Genomic DNA, 18,900 nt, shown 5'->3' with positions numbered 1-18,900 from the left:
TCAAAGCAATGAAGCTTTCATTATATAAAATATATGTTTCTTCCTTCAAATCAACCTTGAAGACTTGGTGCAACTCACGGATGACTTGTGTGTGATGAAAGACTCTCATGAATATAATCAAACATTACGAAAAGTTTGAGAAGTTTTTTTTATAATTCACAAAAAAAAACTTCGTTTTAATTGTCAAAAATAGGGTCAGTCTTGTTATAATTTTTAAGACAACTCTTTAAACTGATGAATCAATTTAGGTGATATATATATATATATATATATATATATATATATATATATAAAGATATGTTACATGTATGCACACACAATCTTGGTTACAAAACACTCAATAAGAAATCAAACATTTAATATTAATATTTATGTTATTCTTATTTTCTCCACCACTAGTTGCTTGCATCACACGTTTTGTATTTCTGACGTGACGACGACCTTACTTGATTATTAACCGCACATATTATCATTGAAAATTAAAAATTCGATAAAATGGAGTTAAAAAGCATTATTCGAAGAGTTTTGTATAAGTAATCATTAAATCATTTACCCTTAAAATCGACAAAATTAAATTAAATAGATTTTGGGAAGTGTGAGATTATTATGCACCATATATATGTGTGAGTGTAAAAGATCTAAACCCAAAAATATTATCACTAGGATATTTGTAACCTTTGAGTAAAAACAGTGTTCAAATGACATTTATTAAAGAAATGTGAAAATTATATAAATAAGTGGAACAAATCATAAAATGTGTTGGTACTTGAGAGCATTGCAAAAGGGGTTGAATGCAATACTATTATTTTCAAATTTCAAATCTTAAATGAATAACGAATTTAAGATTCAAGTTTATCAGTCACTTCGTAAAATAAGAGTTTGTAAAAATACAAAAAATTAATTTCACAAGATAAAAATTATATATTTGTTTTGATGTGCTGCCACAAATTCAAGAAAGTGTTTTCTTAAACTTTAGTTTTTTCAAGAGTGACATGATTATTTCTATAGGACAACTTCTCTAGAATAATAAGAGATATTTTTAAATATTATAAATCGAAAAAAATGATGACGTTTTCGCATTTAATTGATAAAAACGGTTAAATAAGTATCGTAATTTGCGACTGGAAAAATGATATTATATAATTTATAAATTAATATAATTGTAAATCAAATATTTGAATAATATAAATACACACACATACATATATTTTAAATATTTAGAATATTGAAATATGTACTTAGTATTTTGATAACAAATGGAAGAACATGACCCAAATTATATATTACTTTAATAAAAAAAGACATGAAATAATTTTTCATCACTTTTATTATTTAGATTTGATATATAATTTAATTTATCCTGATTATGAGTAGATGGATCACTATTTATGATCAGGTTGCATACTACAATTTTTATTAATTGATAATTTATAATTTATGTGAAAAGTAATATTTAAATAGCAATGTGTTTTTCCAACATAATAATCACAATACATATTTATTTTTGATTAAATAATAATTTTGGTAAATTTATAAAAGTGAGGGTTCCGGTTATTAATTTATAAAGTTTTCAGTGTAAACTTCATTTCCTTTTTCCAGGTTTTTTTTTTCACAGGCCTTTTTCTAGTTCTTTATTAAATAAATAAGTTTTAATTTAGTTAAATTACCCTTTTAACCTGAAAACAAAAGAAAATAGTCCGAGCCTACGAGGTGATAGTTTTGGCCTATCCCAAACTTCTATATAGATCTTCCCCGTCGAGAAGAAAGAACCCTAACTTACTCCAAGGCATCTCGGAGCTTCACCGCTGCAGGAAAATCGCCAATTCCCAATATCAAGGTAGCATCTCTTTCGTTACGTTTATATTAATAAATTATTTCTCAGTTTCCTCGATATGTTTAATCTCCAGTTTTAACGGTGTTATTTAATTCAGCGAGAGAAACCCTAACCGCGGAAGGCGCGTCTAATTCGCCCAATTGCTCGCTGTTTAAGCTTCGGTATGTTCTTTTCAATGTTTCTGTTGTGTTTGATTCAATAATCGATGTTTATTCTTTTGGTTTTTCAGTTCAATTTAGTTGTATTTTGTGTAATTGATATTGCTCTTGTTACTGATTATTCAGTGAGTTGTGGTGGTAGATATGTTTGGTATGATTTTACAGTCGTTTAAGTAGCAATGAACTTACAGCCAGGAGTAAGGGAGGGTTAGAAAGGATGTTTTAATTTCGGTGGAATATAATAAGATATTGTTGACTAATGGTTGGACTTACGAATTTCCTTTCGGGATTGTCTGCAAATCAGGTTATTGCTTGCAGATTTGGGTTTCGGGAAATTGATGCTGTATTTTAATCAAGAATGGGTCTATGAAGGGAGAAACATTAAGGCAGAAATAAAGTGTATTGTTCATTATGTTTCCAATGTAGATACTAATGAGTACCATAGTCCATATATTTGTATAAATAAGAGGGAAGAAAATTCATGTGCCATCTCCTTACCTTAGTGTGACCAAAATGTGAACCAGATATATTGTATTTAAAAATAAAAATAAAAAGAGACACTCTGGGGATGTATTACTTAGTTTCCAAGGTAAATTTTCAGTAAATATGCGGCGATCTTACCTAATCTCATGACGCAGATTCTTTGTTAATGATACATGTCAAGTGCTTGGAGAATATGAGCTTTGGAATCTTACGTAGGAATGTAATGGGAATTAATCAGGGTGAAGTTGTGGGTTTATATATATAATTGGATTGGATGTTCTTGCTCTATGTCAGAGGATCTATTCATCTGGAATAAAAATTAGTGAGGATGAGCAGAAGAATTTTTATTTCAAATTAATTATAGCTGTGGAGCAGCTTGGAGCATATGAGCAATGGATCCTGTGGAGCACAGCTCACTTCGAGGATTGCTCTATTGGTGGTTTGCTTCATAGTTTCTGTCTGTTCTAATTTTGTTTTGTTAAATAGAGTAAATGGAGATGATAAAGTATATCAGACTATACTGAGGTGCCTTAATATTTCTGATAGAAATGCTGTAGTTGGAACAAATTATAATTTATCCATACTTTTGCTGCAGTTTGAGTCATCAAGTTTTACCCGGTACTGAGAATGAGTGGACGCTTTTCTCGCACAATTTATGTTGGGAACCTTCCCCTTGACATTAAAGAACGCGAAGTTGAGGATCTCTTTTACAAGGTTTGAATTGATCAGTAAATCTCACAAAATATATATTCACGCAACATATATGGATGTTGCTTATACATACCTGAATTTCAGATGTTTAACTTTTTTATCTTGCTCATCGTTGATTTTTTTTTTTTAATTTTTTAATATACAACCAAGTAACTTCTGATAATTTGATCTTGTACCTGTGTTTAGTTTAGAACGAAAGTATTGCTGCAGTTCCTGATTCACCTTATGCATTGCATATTATTCATATTGACATTTATGTGTGTGTAACTGTGTATTCATATTATTCTATCTGCTTAACAACTGTTGAGTATTTGTCTTTGAACTTCTACATTATATGATTATTTTTCAACTCTTGATTAGTGGATCCTATCTGTAAAACGATACAAGGATATTTCTGTTGCAAAATATGAATGCCGAGTACCAATCAATGGCTCATCGAAGAATATACTTGACTTATATTTGCTATGAATGATCCATTATTTATTATACAACTATGTAAACTATGACAATGTGATCCAGAATTTGTGTTTAGTCTCGAACACAAGTTTCACTCCAGGTCCCAGTGAACCTTATGCATAACATATTTGCATATTCATATCATTCTATCTGCAAACCAAATGTTGAATGTTTGTTTGAACTTTCCTAATTATCCAACTTTAAATGAGTGCAACCTATCTGTAAACTTAGTTTCTTATAGATACAAGGGATTTTGTGCTACAAAATGTAAATAAAAGCAGACAGGTAGTCAATAGCTAGACTAGTAATATACTGGACTTATAATTTTTGGATTTGCAACTCATCTTCAGCTACAAACAAATCTAGAGAGAACTATTGATCAATATTATAACTTATTGCACAATTTTCCAGGACGGCACTTTGGTTCCTGTTTCATAGTTTCTAGCAGTTCAATGCAAATAATTGTTACTTTAATTGTATATGGGTTTTAAAAGTAAAATGCATTTTGGAGAATTGTAGCCTTCCCAAGCTGAATGTTTTCAAAGTTAGTCTGTTATTTTCATTCAATGGCTTTGTGTGTTCAAAAGGTGGTGTTTTTACCAGTAAAATGTATATGTTTGTTACTCCTATCGTAAGTCAAAAAATTTTGTATTTGCCAACAAAATCTCACCTGTATCACTTTGTTGTCTTTGATAGCTTAAGAACCATACATATGACGGTCTTACTGTCTTTTTATTTTGCGTCATGTGCAGTATGGACGTATAGTTGATATTGAATTGAAGGTACCACCACGCCCTCCTTGTTTCTGTTTCGTGGAGGTAAGAGTTTCCTGTCCATCGTCCAACTTAAGTTTTAAATTTTGGCTTTTTTGGTGCTGGTGGCAGCTTCATAATTCGAAAATTAGAGGGAAAATTGCATTACTTTGAAAAATAAGAAGTAACCAGAAAAAAAGAACTTCAGATAAGAAGAATAGAAGTAACAGTTTAATAAACCTGCTCTGTGTCCATGCTAATATTCTATGTAGCACCAACATCCCCCCCGGGGGGGAGGGGGGTGTTTCCTTCCTTGGAAGTAACTAATCCTTCTAGTAACCACTGTTTGGTGTTTTGTTGTTTTGTGAAGTAACTAATCCTTTGAGGTTCCATGTGTAGTTTGAGAGGTCTCGTGATGCAGATGACGCAATCAGGGGTAGAGATGGCTATAACTTTGATGGTTGTAGATTGAGGGTGAGAAACTACTAATCTTCATTTTCATATGTGCTGCTTTTTTTGCTTTTCTTTGTTTAATAATTACCTACTTCCTTGTTGAAGGTTGAACTTGCACATGGTGGCCGTGGGCAATCTTCTTCAAGAGATCGCCGTGGTGGCTATGGTGGCAACAGTGCTAGGGGTGGGGGTGGTAATTTTGGCATTTCACGTCACTCTGAGTTTCGAGGTGAGCTTTTTTTGCCCTGTCCTAGTATTCTCATCAGCTATTTTTATTGGTAGAAAGTAGATTAATGGTCATGGGAATTCTTGATGGCTTATTTTATATATGTATTGCAGTTATTGTCAGTAACCTTCCTTCTTCAGCTTCATGGCAAGATTTGAAGGTAAGGATAATGTTATCCCACTGCATCTTACTATATTCTTGAATTGCAGCCATGACAATATTTTCTGATGAAATTTGTGCAGGATCACATGCGAAAAGCTGGGGATGTCTGCTTTGCTGAAGTTTCCACTGACAGTAAGGGTATGAAATTTAAATTGAATGTGATGCAGTATAATTTACAGTTATATGTGTGTGTGGTTACTAGTTTGTATGTTAAGCATTTCTAGATGAACAGTATATGCATTGCTCTGTTCCGCGAAGATAGCATCGTCCTCTTAAAGTTGTTCAGTAGATGAACCACAGTTTAGTATTTGTCCTACATATCTAACAAAAGTAAAACTCCAGTTGGCCAGCTGCCATTGTTTGTATGGTGAAATTTTAATTTAGAATTTATTTAAGCAGATATGAACTTTGTTTTTTAATTGTGTATTAGTCACTTGACAAAAATAAACCAGTTCAAATGTACTCTGTATTTCCTACTCGGAAGTTTGGTTGTTTGCAAGGAGAGATGTATGCAGAACTTCCCATTGCTCCCAAGAGAAGAGAGACATCTACAATATTGATTTCATTAAAACAATACCAGTTTTTTTCATGCATCAGTCAATCTCGTAGGCTGAAACTCTTTCCATGTAATTTGCAGGCATCATTTTTAATTTATCGCACACTAGTATCAGTTATTAGTGTTGACTTGCATCAATAGGCTTATTCATCCGAGTAACTTAGTAACTGAAGAACTCAATTTAAACTAGCAATGTTACTCAAAATGATAGTGAAAATAACAGCAATTTCAGATGCACCTTTGGTCCTGCAGGGTGCTTATGTATAGTATTGTTCTATATTGAAATTTGATTTCAACGTGCACGTCTTGTTTTGATGGTACTGCCAGATTATCCTAGCAGTAGTGTCACTTGTGCATCCTACCAATACTGTCACTTGTGTATATTAATAGTGTAATTGTTCTCGCTCATGGATAGCACTTGTAGCTTGCAAAGCTTGTCTTGCTGATGTGTCTTTATCTTTTTAGGAACTTTTGGTCTGGTTGACTATACTAATTATGATGACATGAAATATGCTGTAAGTTACTCCCTTGTCTGCCTCTTATTACGTGATTTCTTATATGTAATTTATTGCTGATTCAGTACTGTTTTATCAGATTCGGAAACTTGATGATACCGAGTTCAAAAATCCTTGGGCGAGAACTTATATTCGGGTCAGTTCTAATGTTAAGTTTTACTTAATTATATATGCCTTTCAGGATCTCTGTTTGTTGAAAGAGAGGAGTATATGTTATCCTTGTTATGGTTTAGTGTTGGCTGTTTGTTCTTCTAGCTTTTGTGTTCTCTAATTATTTTTTCTTTGGCCAGTATTTTTTTTTTTTTTTAACCATTTACTGGTTACTGGGAATGCTGCTCATCTTACTTGATAAAAGTGGTGGAGATGAGCTTATTAATGACCATATAGAAAAACTGTAAATTAATTGAATTTGTCCATACCTTTATTTGTTTTTCTTGCTCCACTAATGATAGTTATATCTTATATATTCTGCATTGTATTCTATTTACTGATTAAATGAGAACAGATTGACATGTTCTTTTGCTTAGTTATAATATACTAGCGCACATTTGACCTTAAATTGTAAGCTACATTTGACAAGTTTTGTGCTGCTGTTTTATTTTTTGATGGCTTTAGGTTGATAAATTTGAGCGCAGTCCACGTAGGAGCCGAAGTAGGAGTCAGAGTCCAAGTCGGAGCAGGAGTCCAGGTAGGAGTCGGAGTCGCAGCCGAAGTCGAAGCAAAAGCTTAAGGGATAGGAGGTATGGTACCTGCTCATATTTCAGTTGAATTCATATTTTAACAATCTGTATCCTGGCTTAAACTATTTTCTATATCAGTAAATCTTTGGAACGCTCTATTTCAAGGTCACCTTCCAGGTCTAGATCTGCATCACCTGTCAAAGTATCTAGGTAAAACTACTTTGATATAATTTCACTGAAGGAATCTAAGAAAATATTTACTTTCCTTGGTACACATTCTCACTGCCAATACATGTCGTGTGTTATTAATTTGTGCAGGCCTAAATCAAGATCCATTTCTGTGTCCCCTCATCAGGTGGGACCTATTTTAGTGTTTTCAGATTATATATTGTGTACTTGTGCAATATTCTTCGACTTATTATTCATGATCATCAGATCATGTCACTTAAATCTAAAGGGTATCAGCAAGGTTCATAATCAGTGCCACATTGTTCCAAAATTGGAGATGCACAGACTATTAAATAACTAATTATGCCTAATCCTAAAATTTTGAATTTGAATGCAATACATTAGTACCATCATTTATATAAATAGTCTGTATTGGTTGGCATTTGATGATCGCTTAGATGTGCCTGTATCAATTGGAAGTTCAAATTATGCTAATAGACTCAAAAAGCAACTTCTAACCTTGATATCGATTTAGTGGAGTACTATAGTCTGCTAACTCTATGCAGTCCTATATATTTCATATATAAATGATATATTTTTTCTTTTCACCAGGGGCGATCTGGAAGTGCTTAAGACTTTGCTTGGATTGAGGAATGTAAAACATGGCGGTGGGACTTGGGTTGCTAAAATTTGTATTTTGTAGTTGTGGAACAAAAGGTTTTCATTTTGAACTGTGTACTTAAATTAGTTTTCAAGTCCAAGTATTCAGATTATAATGCCCAGTGTCTGGTTTATTCCCCTTGGGCCATATGTTTTTTGAGATTATAATTTTCGTTTTAATATTTAATGATCAGACCTTTTATTTTTGGGACTAAGTTTGTTTTCATAGATGCTGATAACAAGATGGAGGGTTGTATGGTCTCCTAAAGCCATCAAAAAATAAAACAGCAGCACAAAACTAATTTTTGGGGCTATAATAACATATTATTTACATTTTATTCACAAACCTCTTTGTAGAATTCATCTGTTGTTTTCCAAGTCTTTACACTTTTTCCACAGTATCCATTCCGTTCTCTTTAGACCAAACAGAACATATATGTTTCAGGGATTATAGTCTACACAAGTGAGCATCGATCTGAGGATTGGATTTTTAGGTCCTACATGTTTGAATTGTTCTCTTTAGACCAAACAGAACATATATGTTTCGGGGATTATAGTCTTCACAAGTGAGCATCGATCTGAGGATTGGATTTTTAGGTCCTACATGTTTGAATTGTTCTTTTTAGACCAAACAGAACATATATGTTTTGGGGATTATAGTCTTCACAAGTGAGCATCGATCTGAGGATTGGATTTTTAGGTCATGTTTAAATTGTTTTCTTTTTAAAAAAACAAGTATCTGTATATATGACAGCAAAAATGAAGGTTCGGACTTCAAGATCACGAATGCTAAGAAGACACAAGCATGGTTCGGTTTGGTGCAGTTTCAATTAAAACCCACACCATAACCATATTAATTTGGTTTTTAAAATTAAAAACCAAAACCAAACCATATATAAATGGTGTGATTCGGTTTTTAGAATTCGGTTTGATTTTAAATGGTGTGGTTTCGGTTTGAAAACCAAATATGTATAAGAATTGCTAAATCTCAGTATGCATTTGCTAGAAATGGGTCTTGTTAACTTGTTGCCATTAAGAGTATGGTTAGAAACAAGTAATCGAATTTTCTTAATAGTGTTTTTTATTTCTGGAGAAAGCTTCCCTTTTGACAAGCAAAGTGAACAAGATAAGGCACATAAATGCATTAGAAACATTTAGAACTATATCACACAACTCCCAGCTATCATAACACTACTGCAGATTCTAATAAAAACAAATCATGATGTTGAACGGAGTAGGGAAGCAAATCAACAAAACCATCCATTTGTAGGGACTCACAGTAGGTGCTCGACAAGAAAAACATTCTAGAAATTAATTATTATAGCAGAGAAAAGCTATAGCAGAAATTAAATTAAAATATTATTATTTATATTTATAAATTTCAAAAAATATATAACTAATTTTCTTTGGTTCGGTTCGGATTGTATTAGGTTTAAAAAAAGTTAAAACCAAACCGCAACCATATTATTGGTTCGGTTTGGTTACTAGTCGGTTCGGTTTTTAATGGTGTGGTTTTCTTCGGATTTTTATGGTTTCGGTTTTGCTCATCCCTACTAAGAAGAGACGCTGTAATTTAAGTAAATTTAACAGGAAAAACGGACATCGCACTAAGACCTGAAGTTTTCAGGGCGCTGAAGTCTGTGAGTTCTACTTCTCATTGTAGAAATTGTTGCAACCTGTCGAAAATAAAATAAATCTAACGAACTATGCCCAATTGGCCTTTACACTTAAGTATACTGATTTCAGAGTGCTGAAGTATGTAAATTCTATTTCTCATTATAGAAATTGTTGCAATCTGTCAAAAATAAATCTAATTTAACTATGCCTAATTGGCCTTTACATTTAAGTATACTTCAAAAGAGGTGTGATGCACTACTTTTTGGAAGGGGTGGCCATAAAAGGCTGTGTCCCGAACCAGATGAGAAAAGAGTAAAACAGAGGCTCCAGTTTCTGGGGTCGCAACTATGTTCTAGGAAATGCTCCCTTTCCGATGTTTCCAAACCTTCTGGCAGCACTAAATATAACCGCTTTAGTCAAGAGGCCCCGGTCGAGACTACAAGCTAGAGCAACAGCACCACCAAATACTATAAGCTTTGGCAGATTCATACCGGCTTGCTTCTCAGGTGACTTGACTACCTCAGTCGCTTCTAGATTTTCATCAGTTTCCAAGGATTTTAGGTGGCAGGGATCAATTTTAGTGTTGATTTGAGCCATAAAGGCACATCGAGTAAGTGGTTGTTCAGACGCTCTTTCCTTTTGGTAGGCTCGGAAACCACGTTCAATCTTCCTGACTGCTCCCCACATCCCCTGCTTCACTCCAAATTTTGCAATTTCCCATGGAATTCCCATATCTTCATGATGGAAAAGTATCACTTCGCATGCAGTCAGTTGACCATCTCCTTTCCTTGATTCAACTGTTTCATGCACAGCAGGGATATTAATTAGTCAAGCCTTAAATGAAGATTGCAAAAGAAAGACTGATGGTTCTAAAAGACACTCGAAGCAAAACAAATTGTTATACATTTCACATTTCCAGCTATGCACCACTTCCTGGTGATGCATAGAATTTCAACCCTCTGACATTAAATGATAAAAAATTAAGCAAACCAATTCCCTTTCGTGTGTGCTGAATATACCTGCTTTTATCAACCAGCTTGAGTAGTACAGGTCCACCCGTCTTGGTTTTTGCCGTCTAGCAACAGATGAGTTTGGAACTCCCTGATAGAGGATTGATGTCAGTACTAACGATTATTGCTTAGCAATCAAAAGGGGGAAAGAAGAGCAGAACTATAGAGATCAAATCCAGAAATAATGCTAATATAAAAATATTATTGTCTAGGGTTTAAATTTAATAAGCATTGACTAGGAAGTTTTGTCATTGCTTTCTAAGCTCAATGGTTAATTATCAAATTGCCAATCCAAGAATATCCAAGTTACTTTCAGAAACATATCAAAAGTCCAATGATTATTATGAAGATATTTAGCTTCGGGACCTCTTTTATAAAACTGTTTTTTTATGATGTGCCCATGGGCACATGCTAAGCGCGAAATTTCATGTATTTAACTCATTTTAATTGGCTAATACTTATTAATGATCGTGGACCCCCTGCATATACAAAAAATCCACCAATCCAAACAAGCTAAATACATCAAATTTAGCGGTTAGTATGTGCCCATGAGCACACACTAGCCAAACTTTTTATCAAATGCATTATCCGGCCACACGAGGGACCAAGCACTTCATGGCAATTAATTGACCCAACAAAACAGCACCGTATTGTTGTTATAATTGAGTAACAGGAAGGATCATTGTCGAAAATACCTTCGTCACGCAGTAATATGATCTTCCTGATTCCCATATTCGACGTCCAATGATGTATTCTCTATCGCTACAGAAGAAAGGAAACTGCACACAAGTAATACAAAAAATTATTTAAGAGTTGAATTTCAGTATGTAATTATGTTTACATAAACCCAAAAATAAGACTCACTTTCCGTATCCAGTGCACAGTCATCGTTCCTGTTGTAGGGCATTCTTCCAATGTTTCAGCATGAAGAATCATGTCATCCCACTTGAGTCGGAACTCATCATCCCAAAAGAAGTCTCTCAGCATTTCAGGTGTGGCATTCTCATACACAGTTCTGCTACAATATTGAGGAGGACCAATCTACAACCAAATTGGAAATAGAAATAAGATACAAGCATAACAAAACATCAATAACGATTAAAGTTCAACTGTTCTCAGATTATATGAAACCAAAACAGATGTGACCTAGAATAAAGAACCTGAAAACTCAATACAGTACCTCTGGTTCCCTAATCCATGCTTGGTAGCTCATATCATTGGTTGAACGATCCATCATATGTCTCCAAGGGAGTCCACCGTCTCTTCTATCCACTAGCTGGGATAGATGCTCAAAATCTGCTTCAGTCACAGCAAGGCCATCATCCTCTTCAGTATGTGGGGATCTAGACAAGAAAAAAGATAAATCAATATTCTGTCATTTAGAAGTGCACCACTTTGACAGAAACAGGAGGAACAAACATCAGGCATCCCAAAACATCACCAATTAACTAAAAGCGTAATCTAGAAGAGGATATCATCAGTGATTTTCCTAAGCTACTTAAATTAGTTAACAATAAATTAACAACAAACTGGCCAATATCACGATCACCATCCAAAAGGGTTCCTCTAAAACTTACTGCAACTCAATAACAATCATAGAAAGAGGCAACTATTCCTAAAAATCCTAAAACTTTATCATTCCAGTCAATTCAACAGAACCCTAGATTGTAAAAAGTATGGTTAAAGTATTCCAGTCCAATTTCAATTTAGAAACAAACTTATTAGTACAAAATTGACCAAAACAAAGAGTAGAATAGTTACCTCAAAGTGGAATCCTCCTTGTATTTCAACTTAATTAGCTGTTCTTTCTTTGAACCAACCTCCATAACAGAAGAGTCAACACTTCTGGTCTGAACTTGCATCAAATCAGAGGCCAGATCCATGGAAGGAGAAAGCAAAGCAGGAGCAAAAGATTGAAACTTGGCAACAAGTGAGCAAGCCCACCTGGGTTTCCACGCCCAACCAACCACAAGCCCAAGAAGAAAAGCAACCCAAACAGGACCCATAAACACAAAAATCCCCACCATGACTTCCCCAATTGCAGGCCTGCTCAAAATCTCCAGAAAAGCATCAACTAAGGCCATAACTAACCCAAAATTAGAGTCCCAAATGGAAATATAATATTCAAAGAGATGGTATAATATGGCTTAAGCAAGCAAATTGCTAAAGCATGAGATAGATGAGGTGGGGTTGGAAAACCCAGAAGAAACCCCTAAAAAGACTCAAACTTTTTAGGAAATTTCAAGAAAAAAAAGGAGGATAAGGCAGAAAATTGAATTAAAAATTGGAAATACAAGAAAAAGAATAAAAAGATGCGCTTGAGAATTAACAAGGATGATGAAGGTATTTAAGAGCCACCCAATGGATACATACAAACACAAATGATGTCTCTATAAGCACATAGTACATATAAATAGACCCTCAAACATTATCATATTTGTAGTGGTCGGAAATTACTAGTCCCTTTCTGTTGTTGTTAAAACCTTATTTTAATTATGTTGGAAGTCAGAGTTGAAAAAGCGGCTGGGCTTTTGAATTAAGACCCGGGCCGGTCTTTCCGCGGTTCTGTTACTCACACGTAATCTAACTTATCATAATTTTGACCACATACAGGATGCAACAAACTATTGCTACCAAACTAAAGGTAATACGAGTGCAGTAATGTGCTTGAGAGTTGAGACCACCAATTACTTTAAATTTGGCTGATTCAAAACGTGCCGTGAATCAATAATCTAGGCTCCACTGTGTATCACTGTATCCTGGTTTTAATTTCAGACTTCTGCACTTTTATAAGTACATGATTAATCACGATTAATTATTGTCTCGTAATTCATCGAACTGATTAAACATGCATCCAGGTATTTCATCCGATCAATCCTGACCAATCCCGATTAATCTTTATTCCGCAACTTCACCGATTAAGTTACTGCTTGGAGTTGTTGTTGCAGACAGCAAAACAGTTTTTTAGCTGAAAAGCAGGTTAAAAACTGTTTGATAAATCTAAAAACAGCTTTTTTGAATAGCAGTTTTTGGCTGAAAAGTTAATTTTACAAAAAGCAGGTGCTCACATACTTTTGAAGAAAAAAAAAACCTTTTTCAGCTTTTGCAGAAAGCTATTACATATTTTACAATTAAACCTCATCAAAAAAGATTATTTTTTTATATTATAACTCAAAACAAGCAAATATCAAAAAAAAAAATTACTAAACAGTTATCAGATTCTTACGACAGCACTTTTTCCAGTATACATGACAATTTTTAATACAACTTCCAGACACACCCTAAGTCAGGTTCCCGCTTTTCGGCAACACTGCTTTTGCAAGATAAATAGACGTTTATGATTTTAAATAAACACTTAACTACCAACTCGCCGATTGTTGTTGTATAAGAGCATTTTTCAGCCGCAGAATCTCCGAATCAAAAAAATTAATATATTATAAATAAACTTATAAAAATAATATTTAGAGTTGTGTAATAAGATTTCATATCATCAATCATTATATTAAAATAATATTTGTTATTTTAAAAGAAATAATGATGACATACTAGATAGACATACTCAGCATCATGAAAATTTTAAATAATATCCTTTATGTCTAATTTAGTCAACCAACACCACTAAAAAGCTCCTAACAAAAATAATATTATATATATATATATATGTGTATATATTATATTGTGTGTGGTTGAAATATATTTATATAATATTATTAAAATCAAAATATTAAATTGGTTTGATCGGTTTTTGAGCTTTTATTTTGAAATATTTTTAGTATGATAAAAGAGGATATTAGTTCTAATTTCATAATATATTCTTTGCTAATTATTAGAAGTTTTAATCAGCAAATTTGATGACTTCTTTGGTCTAAAACATATTTTGACAAACTAATTTGTTCGAACTCAAAAACATTTCTTGGTATATGTATTTAAATATATCGATATATTTATAACCATCAAAAAGTTATTTTAACATATATAGTTTAAATATATTCTTCTACATACATTAATAAACAAATATATTTATTTTTTATATCTTTATCCAAGTACATACTCATAAATGGTATCAGAAATTGTATGGACAAATGACATTGACATCAACTTACCAAAAATATAAAGAAATGGACGGAGTGAGTGATTAAATTTTGAAGTGTAGTAGTCCTAACGAAACCAGGCTTTTTACACTACGAACATGAAGCACGAGGCTATTGTTTTCCTCACCTTCCTAATTAGACAGTGTGTGTTATTCTTGACATCCTCATTCCTTTCCCCACTTACCTCAAACTCATTCCAATCCCACTTCCTGAAGCTCATTAAGAAAAAGTTGCATAAACCAGTACTACAAACTGTCACATTCACATATTTAATTATCACATTTAAAAGTTGTGGATACAACTATGAAATTTATGATAGCGCTCCCAGGAATTTCTATGGGCAATCTGCAACAAACAAAGCATTCAAGCTATCAATTCTTTTTCCTATTCCTCCAACAACAATGAGCTTCCCAAGTCCTCATGTTTGACATTTATAATTACATTTTTACTAATTAAGCAATGTTCTTGTATTTGACGAGATTTGAACTCTCGAAATCCAATTAACCAACATAATAGCGGAAATTTTAAAAAGTGGCACTCATGCGACGAAGTCACAAAGCGTCTCCTTTTTTGGCCGTCTTAGTCAGAGATGATGTTTAATTAATCAGAAGATACTGCTGAAAAGGCTTCCAGGTCTTATTCATCTATCAATTTAGTCGGTGCCTGCACTAGTTGAATCACTGCAACCTATTGGAAATAAAGGCCCTGTGTTACCCAGATTGATCGCAAAGCTAGCACATACCTTAACAGCTAAAGAGCTTATGAGTTATGCCTACCAATGATTTACAGAATTGCGATAAGTTCTTATTTTGTTTGCTGGACTAAATGACCAGGAAATATATAAGATCATTCATTTAAAATTGAAACCACGAAATAACCAGATTGATTGCAAAGCTAGCATTGCATTGGACGTGCTCTAAGTAGTTTCTGGCTAGAACATAAAGCACGAGGCAATTATTTCCATTGTATGGTCCTCCCCTCCTGACCAAACAATGTGGTATTGGTGAATCTTGATTCCTTTCCCACTTGCCAAACAGTCAGTCCGGCCAATTATACATCATTAGCTTGCTTGAAAATATGATTGCAATTTATCACATTTAAAAATCGTGTATAAAGCCCTTCCGGGAATATCGATCAGAAATCTGGAACAGACAAGCTAGCAACAGGCTCAGGAGCAGCTTAACAGCGATAAGTGTTTTTAAGAACAATCAAAGATTTTTATAACTCCTCCCAAGTCCCAACAACGCAGTTCTTAGAGCACCTCCGGTTTCAAGAATAAGTGCTCAAGTTCGTTCAATGCATAAGTCTATTTGTCATATTTTTTTGTTAAGAGGAAAAATGAAACCTGGGCTTAATTGATTTGCTAAAGCAATGTGGATTTAAAATGTTATAATTAAGTTATTGAATGAAGTTACATGTTCTCTTGATTTGGCATTGGTTAGGCAAGAAACACAACAGAACAACTGAACGCAGCGTGGAGGAAGTTACCAGTCTTTTCTTGAACTATTTACTATACTATCGCTTAACTTGAGAGGACAATATTGTTATGATAAGCATCCTCATACACTGCAATGTCAAATTCAATAATGTTGTATCGTAAAACATTGTACACTGCAATGTCAAATTCAATAATGTTGTATCGTAAAACATTGTTGGGTTTTTTCTCATACAATTTAAGATTTTAAATATGCTGGTTACTTAAAATTTTATCACAAGAGTCCTCCATCATTGTTGCTGTCAATCTGTAACATGCAATTACACGATAATTTGACATGTGATACGCTAATATGAAATGGAACGACAAAAAATGAATTTGGAATTTGATTGTCGATATACGAAAGTAAGCATTGTAGTATAAATAAGCACAATAATTTGACATATGATACAGAATTTAAATAATGTATACAAAATTAAAAATGAACAGATACATATTTTACTTTCAAATATATCAAACATGAAAATACACGAAAGAATGAATGATACGCGACCTCCGAGTAGAAACTAGGCACAAAGAAGACCATTCTAATTGTCTGGGCCCTGAGGGCCTTCCGAACATAAATTTTTAAAATGTAATCAAGAATTATTTTTCGTGGGAGAGTGCACAAAGGCCCATTTTCTCTTGAATCTGGGTCAGATTTTATCATCTTAGGCGGGCCAAGTGTAATATCCCGTAATTTTTAGAATAATATTAATAGATTAGTATTAATAAAAAAAAGGATTAAAATTGGATTATGAATAGGATTTAAAAATTGGACTAGGATGATAGAGTTAGAATATGGATCAGACTTGTATTCGGATAATGGATAGGTTTACGATTAGGGTTTCAAGACTCTATATAATGATTGTGTTCTCTCATTCTTTTATATACACTTTTGAGAGTCACCCAACCTTCTCTTCGTTTTTATTACAAAAATTCGCAGGGCTTTATTCTCATAAATTAACTGTCTTGTAAAATTCGTAGTAAATTCAATTCTTATCAGATTTCGACGATTCTTGATGTTTCGGAAAGCTCTTTCAATCTCCTACAACTTTCGTTCACAATGTTTTCTCAAATTATGTTTCGAACTGTTCTCAAAATTACAAAACTTAATCAGATCCTGTTTATTCTTTGAGTTCTGAATCAGCGGACGTTTTATTTAATTCCCGATTCGTTATAACTCCGATTTTGATGAGCCATACCTTTTCGGAAAGGTCTTTTCGTTCTCTACAACTTTCGTGTTTTGAGTTTTTCCATAAAACATCGTTTAGAGGGTCAAAACAGTGGATTATTGGTCTGGGCAGATTGGAATCATGGAGATATTTGGAGTTTAAGATAAAGTCGGGGTTCGGGAGTTTAGATGGTCCCTTGTGAGGTTCGTTAGCGTTTTAGTTTGCTACTTTCGAGGTACGGATTTCGATCTCTTTTATTCAGCACTACTTCTATTAGTGTTAGGTAAATTTGATTACTCTGTTTCGATCCTTTCTGTTCGGTGTGTTTGTACGAATTCGACCCTGTTTAATTCAGCGATATTCATGTTACAACCTGCTATATTATTTTTATTTTTACTCTGTTCCTTCCGCAAATATTTAACTGGTTTGATTTCTGAAAATTATCTCACAATCTGTTTCCAAATCGTTTTTTTTCAGTTCTTCCAAATTATAAAAGAATATGTTTTACTTCCGTTCCAACTTAATTCAGCTATTCCTCTTGGAAATAAACTATTTTTGATTCGTACGGATTTTGTCCTTTTTATTCATCGCTACTCGTGCTAAACTGTTTTCGACTCTGTTCATGACTTCCGAAAATTATTTTAAAATCTGTTTTGAGATATTCAAATATTTGTCCTCCGATTTTCAAAAATTATACAAATTATGATTTGTTCGGCTTATTTAAAATATCCGTATCGTATGATTTTTAAATTGTGAAAACTATTTTATTTATGTGAACCCATAGAGATATAGGGTATACCTAGTTACCCAGCTGTAGGGGTACTACAACCATGTCTTTGCAGCACCATTGACATGACACTTCCGTGAGAGTGTGATTGGTCACGGCGTATCCTTCTGTTAGCTCTTGGGAGGAGCTTTGGCCATTTTGATTATTTGTTCAGGATACGTGGATGCATCCAGTTCAGTTGATATGATTTGTGATTTGACGGTGACGTTGTATATGCCGTACACGTTAACCGGTTTGTTGCACACATTAGGTACCCTATGATGTGTGTATTTGTATATATTCTGATCTCGGTATGAAATATCCTAACCACTCGTTGTCTCAGCCTATTATTTTAAAATAACTGATTTATATTACTGTCAAAATATTTTAAATGTTTCTTGTTTTGTAAATGCTTCCAATCCGTACTGGGCATTTGGCTCATGCCGTATTCTTCTTCTGGCAGGTTCTTAGGGGGATCCAGGGCTGTGTGATGGAGAGCTACCCTCAGTTACAGTGGCTAAGACTTATGGATCATTAGTGTTGTTAAGATAGTTTTATTGTTTAGTGATTCTATTTATTCATGTTTATTGATTATTAGTGCTCTGTTTGCAGATTTTGGATTTGTATGTAACCTCTCGTCTTAATTTAAGATGGGGGTGTTACACCAAGCCTCAAAGACTTTCTTCTGGATTGGTAAGAGCTTTGATTTATTCCAATGGCACACCATCCCTGACTAATTCAGCCCATTTCACGCGTAGCCCTAGCCCAACCCTTCAGGCTATATTATACTAACTGCAAATTAAAACAGGATAAAAAATACAGGAAATCAATCAAAATATTATGTTTTTTTATCTTTTAATCTTTTAAAAATAATTACAAAAATATTATCAGCAACTAAAACTAATCATATACAATTTTTTTTCTATACAATTTGCAACCAAATACAATCTAAA

General features: G+C 33.6%; 2 protein-coding genes across 5 annotated transcripts; one reads left to right on the top strand and one right to left on the bottom strand.

Moving 5' to 3' along the window:
* Nucleotides 1–1,695: 1,695 nt before the first annotated feature.
* LOC108218610 (serine/arginine-rich splicing factor SR34A) lies at nt 1,696–8,029 on the top strand. 4 transcript variants are annotated; one of them, XM_017391626.2, is made up of 15 exons: nt 1,696–1,837; nt 1,932–1,995; nt 2,631–2,914; nt 3,071–3,189; nt 4,395–4,460; nt 4,794–4,868; nt 4,953–5,076; nt 5,187–5,233; nt 5,316–5,373; nt 6,257–6,306; nt 6,386–6,442; nt 6,922–7,046; nt 7,125–7,196; nt 7,305–7,341; nt 7,767–8,029. In XM_017391626.2, the coding sequence occupies exons 4-15, from the start codon at nt 3,103–3,105 to the stop codon at nt 7,785–7,787; spliced, it is 819 nt and encodes a 272-aa protein (XP_017247115.1). In that variant the 5' UTR covers nt 1,696–1,837; nt 1,932–1,995; nt 2,631–2,914; nt 3,071–3,102; the 3' UTR covers nt 7,788–8,029. The 4 variants fall into 4 exon arrangements, with proteins under 4 accessions (XP_017247115.1, XP_017247117.1, XP_017247113.1 ...); XM_017391628.2 differs by lacking the exon at nt 2,631–2,914; XM_017391624.2 differs by having other exon boundaries at nt 2,631–3,189.
* Nucleotides 8,030–9,570: 1,541 nt separating this feature from the next.
* LOC108218609 (uncharacterized) lies at nt 9,571–12,852 on the bottom strand. Its single transcript, XM_017391623.2, has 6 exons — nt 12,203–12,852; nt 11,622–11,784; nt 11,306–11,482; nt 11,137–11,220; nt 10,451–10,532; nt 9,571–10,228 (listed from the first exon to the last, which is right to left on the bottom strand). Exons 1-6 carry the CDS (start codon nt 12,523–12,525, stop codon nt 9,777–9,779), a joined length of 1,281 nt encoding a protein of 426 aa, XP_017247112.1. The 5' UTR covers nt 12,526–12,852; the 3' UTR covers nt 9,571–9,776.
* Between the last annotated feature and the right edge of the window lie 6,048 nt (nt 12,853–18,900).

The sequence above is a fragment of the Daucus carota genome, chromosome 4 (genome assembly GCF_001625215.2).
Source record: "Daucus carota subsp. sativus chromosome 4, DH1 v3.0, whole genome shotgun sequence".
Taxonomy (NCBI): Eukaryota; Viridiplantae; Streptophyta; class Magnoliopsida; order Apiales; family Apiaceae; genus Daucus; species Daucus carota.
Note: the sequence above shows the minus strand (reverse complement) of the source record. Positions and strands in the feature narration are given on the sequence as shown.